The 1,052-nt window shown below is 38.7% G+C and overlaps 1 protein-coding gene across 1 annotated transcript in view; it reads right to left on the bottom strand.

Annotated features, from left to right (window-relative positions):
• Positions 1 to 783, bottom strand: part of LOC102215205 (cytosolic carboxypeptidase 1-like) — a 10,034-nt gene extending 9,251 nt beyond the window's left edge. Inside the window, exon 1 of the mRNA XM_005747608.1 lies at positions 517 to 783. Coding sequence (XP_005747665.1) covers positions 517 to 573 — 57 coding nt within the window. The 5' untranslated portion in view covers positions 574 to 783. The remainder of the gene's footprint in view (positions 1 to 516) is intronic.
• Between the last annotated feature and the right edge of the window lie 269 nt (positions 784 to 1,052).

Here is a 1,052-nt window from a genome sequence, read left to right as displayed (position 1 = left end):
TAGGTTTTCATCACTGCTCCATATGAGTGTGTTGCAGTTACATGTCTTTTATTTAAAGATCCTAGTTTAATGCTGATGCAGGACCCACGTTTATGTCCAATATTATTGACATTTTTTTTACGTCATTCAACTTTTTAAGGATCCAGTGTCAACCACAAACCAAATAATGTGAACATGATACAGCATATGAATGTGGATCGAGCTTGATGTATATTTGATACATGTTTGATGCAGCAATTACCCAATGCGAGCCTGCAAAATATACCACACGCAAAGTACAAAAATCATATCTTGTTAATATTCCAAACACGCAAACCTCAGATATTCCTCTCAGTAAATCAGCTGAGGCAAAGCAAAACATATTTTAGTTTTTCTTTTATTTTTCTCCTTTTTTTTATATCCCTAACAGACTATTAGGGGCTCAGCATACATTAAAGCTAATATGGAAGTTAAGTAATTGTTTTGATTTGTTATTTCAGTGTTTTATACCAACACGTCACATACAGGAGCACATACCTGCAGAGTGGAAAGGAGGACCTCTAAGCCGCTGGAGGAGCTTAAGGTGGCCGTCATACTTGGTCGACCTCGTCCTGTTCCAGTCAACAGATGGACGAATCAAAAGAGTGAAGGAAAGGTGAACAAACTTTTAAACAGACAAATGACAAAATGAAACGGGATCATCAATGAGGACTTGGACAGTCTGAGAGCCGAAGTGTCTCCTCAGCAACATGCAAGCAGTACTTCAAACAAACACACACAGACACACTTATAGCATCAGTGTGCTTTTCTCTCTGCACAGGCTGTAACGATACTGTGTCTAAACACAGCGGAGTGACACTCACAGGGCCAGGGAGGGGGCACGCGTGCTGGTGTGTGTGTCATTGCTGGACATGTGTATTAGTAAAGTTAATGTCATCCTGAGAGTGTGTGTCATTTCTGCTCAGTCTGTTTTACACGATCATAAAACACATTCAAAAAACATAACAATAAACACATTCCTCCTACCATAAAATACAAGAAAAGTATTTTTATAGAAAAGTGATTATATGTGT

The sequence above is a fragment of the Pundamilia nyererei genome, unplaced genomic scaffold (genome assembly GCF_000239375.1).
Source record: "Pundamilia nyererei isolate P.nyererei 1_Seehausen unplaced genomic scaffold, PunNye1.0 scaffold00201, whole genome shotgun sequence".
Taxonomy (NCBI): domain Eukaryota; kingdom Metazoa; phylum Chordata; class Actinopteri; order Cichliformes; family Cichlidae; genus Pundamilia; species Pundamilia nyererei.
Note: the sequence above shows the minus strand (reverse complement) of the source record. Positions and strands in the feature narration are given on the sequence as shown.